Here is a 2,879-nt window from a genome sequence, read left to right as displayed (position 1 = left end):
CCGATCGACTTTACCGTCCGTTGCTGCTTCTTCTCTTCCTCCGCCTCGCGGTGCTTCCCTCCCGCTGTAACGTTTCCCTCATCGTCTTCTGGCTCACAGAAGCTGCGAATTTCTCCGGCCAAATCCACGCTGTCCCTCAGATCTTTCAATGGTCTTTCTCCTAAAAACCCTTTGTTTTTTTCCGGTGCGTCCTCAGGTAAGAGAATTCAATTTATCTTAGATTTGTTTGCTATTTATTGCCAGTTTCAAGTGCATCGCTATGATTCTGGTCCATTCCTCTTGGTTTGTTCCTGATTTTCTTCTATTTTTTTCTAGTTTTATACAAATAACGATAATATAATTGTACTGACTTGTCTAATGGATGCCTACTAGTAGTTTTTATGTCCTGTGCTTTTGTTGCGGAAGTTTGCTGTAATTCGAGGACATCTTTTCTTTTCTTTTCTTAAACTAAAATGTGTGAAGTTGTTGCTCACCCCCTTGGCTTGACTTGTATGCTTTTGTGGCAAATATCGTCCCTTTCTTATCTCCTAAAAGAATGGTGGTGTGTGCATACATTGGTCTTCTTCTTAGGATTTCAGTTTATTGTGCCATATTAGTTAAGCCTGCAGATAGAAGTTCCAACTTGAATGTTATAATTTGGAGTTTAGTTGGCAGTTTGCTTTCCATTGATGTGGTTTTTCATTGGAAGGGTTTATGGTTGATGCTTTCTGATTTATATCTGCTATTTGATTACTCCATTCCTTGAGCTCTTGTTATTGTTGAACCAACATGTGAAGGGGCTGAAAATTTTTGGCTCTATACTTACTCATTTGGTAATGGAAGAGAATGGTGGAGGCCAGTGCTTTTATTGATAGTCTATGGTATCACTCTTGTATTTAGACAAGTTGTCTTACTTTGCTCGATTGTTTAAGTGTTCAAGAAGGTCTCATTGCAGAGGTTCTATAGCTGTTATGTGTGTATGTGAGTTGAATATCAGAGTTTCAGGTGGAGAAATCTATCACATGGACTTCTAGCTTGAAGCTTCAATCAGAAGCTTTGTTGGTTGGTTGCCTTGTGGTTGATGTGGTAGACAATTGGATGCGTAGAATCCATGATATGGGTGCTTTAAATTGTAGCGGTTTGGATCTAATGCATGACAATTGAAGGCTTTCATGCAACCACGTTACTTTGTTAGTTGACCCGGAGTCCAAAGTCGAGACTTGAACTTAATAATCGAAATGTTAGTGTTAGCATGGAGATTGAAGCCTTAATTGCACTCACTGCGTGTAGATTAGCAATCAACTGTTCAAAGCAGAAATGCAAGTTGACTACTCTATGTTTTCAACTTTTTTCCTGATTTCCTGCGTCCGCTGAAATTTATGATAGCACTTCTGTAGTTAGACTAATACTATCAGCAGTAAGATTGCAGTGCAACATCTTTCTCATATTAGATGATGTTTAGGTCTTTATACCGTCCGGGTGCCAATGTGAGTTAGACGCATATACTAGAGTAATGGGAATACGATTAGGAACTGCTGGCCAAAATAATTGTAATTCAAGAACGCCAACCAATAGAAGTTGCTTGTCTAGTCGGTAGGAAGTTTATATGTTTGAAAATGGTTTGCCATTCTTTTGGCTGATTTCCTTTGGAATTTTTCGCTTGAAGATTTTCCACAAAAAACAAAAAAAATTTATGGATTATATGTATAAACTGCTTTGATTATATGAATGTACAGAACCATGAGTAATGAATTAGAAATTAAAGATCTTTACTGTCAGTATTGCTAGGTAAGATAATCTGATTGATGAATCACTTCGTCAATCTCCCCCCCCCCCCCAAAAAAAAAAAATTGATATCTTACATTGAAGAGTTGTTGTAGAAATTCTAGTGAACGTGGTATATTTTCAAGGTTTCACATCGGCTTCCATGATTTTGTGCAGAATTTACCAGCTTTAGTGATTGCTTTACAATCATTGACAATGGTGGTCGAGTTTATGCTATGAGACATGGAAGACGAGTGCCAAAGCTCAACCGACCTCCTGATCAGCGCCGGGCACTAATTCGGGGTCTCACAACTCAGCTGCTTAAATATGGCCGCATCAAGACCACCAGAGCAAGAGCCAGCGCAATTAGGAAGTATGTTGATAAGATGATCACATTAGCAAAGGACGGTTCTCTTCATAAGAGGAGACAAGCCCTTGGCTTTATCTATGAGAAACAGATTGTTCATGCTCTGTTTGCAGAGGTTCAGGACCGATATGGCGAAAGAAATGGAGGCTACACAAGAATCATCAGAACCCTACCAAGGCGAGGTGATAATGCGCCTATGGCTTACATTGAACTTGTGTAGCCTCTGCTTTGACAATGGATTCTTCAGAAAATTTTTGTAATGTTTAAATATTTTGTATCTTGCTGCCTAAGTTTGTATTTTTCTTGTATCTGTGCCAGAACAATCGATCTGTCTTACTACTGATTCTTTGCATATTGAAATCTTCATTCAAAGGAGTGGACAGAAGATTATTTTTTGGTTGGGGAAATAAAGGCTAATGTAACACAAAATACGCTCTATATATCTAACTCAATTTCTCACACTTTGGGGGAGGATGCATCAAAATACTACATTGACAATCAATAACATGAGCAGCTGCGATTTAGTTGGCGCATTCTTAAGCAAAGCAAATAAACATCTAATATGAAATGACGGGCCATGGCATTCAGCTAATCAGCTTATAGGTGAAGTTTCAGGCAAGACCAAGGGATGGTGACTTAAAAATGCCCCATAAAGTTCAAAAGGTTTAAACTGTTTAACCTTCACTAATAGATAATCTGTAAGTCAATTAAGATATTTTGTTTAAAGAAAACATGAAGCTTGTATTGATTCTTAAAAATCTTAGGTTTG

The 2,879-nt window shown here is 38.2% G+C and overlaps 1 protein-coding gene across 1 annotated transcript; it reads left to right on the top strand.

The window, feature by feature from the left end:
- Positions 1–3: 3 nt before the first annotated feature.
- LOC114739672 (50S ribosomal protein L17, chloroplastic) lies at positions 4–2,532 on the top strand (the record flags this gene model as incomplete). The annotated part of the gene is made up of 2 exons (XM_028927750.1): positions 4–196; positions 1,921–2,532. Coding segments are annotated over 2 exons (603 nt in total), but the record flags the coding sequence as incomplete, so codon positions are not given.
- Positions 2,533–2,879: the final 347 nt, after the last annotated feature.

This window comes from Neltuma alba, unplaced genomic scaffold, assembly GCF_004799145.2.
Source record: "Neltuma alba isolate B1F8T4 unplaced genomic scaffold, ASM479914v2 tig00002865_pilon, whole genome shotgun sequence".
Taxonomy (NCBI): Eukaryota; Viridiplantae; Streptophyta; class Magnoliopsida; order Fabales; family Fabaceae; genus Neltuma; species Neltuma alba.
Note: the sequence above shows the minus strand (reverse complement) of the source record. Positions and strands in the feature narration are given on the sequence as shown.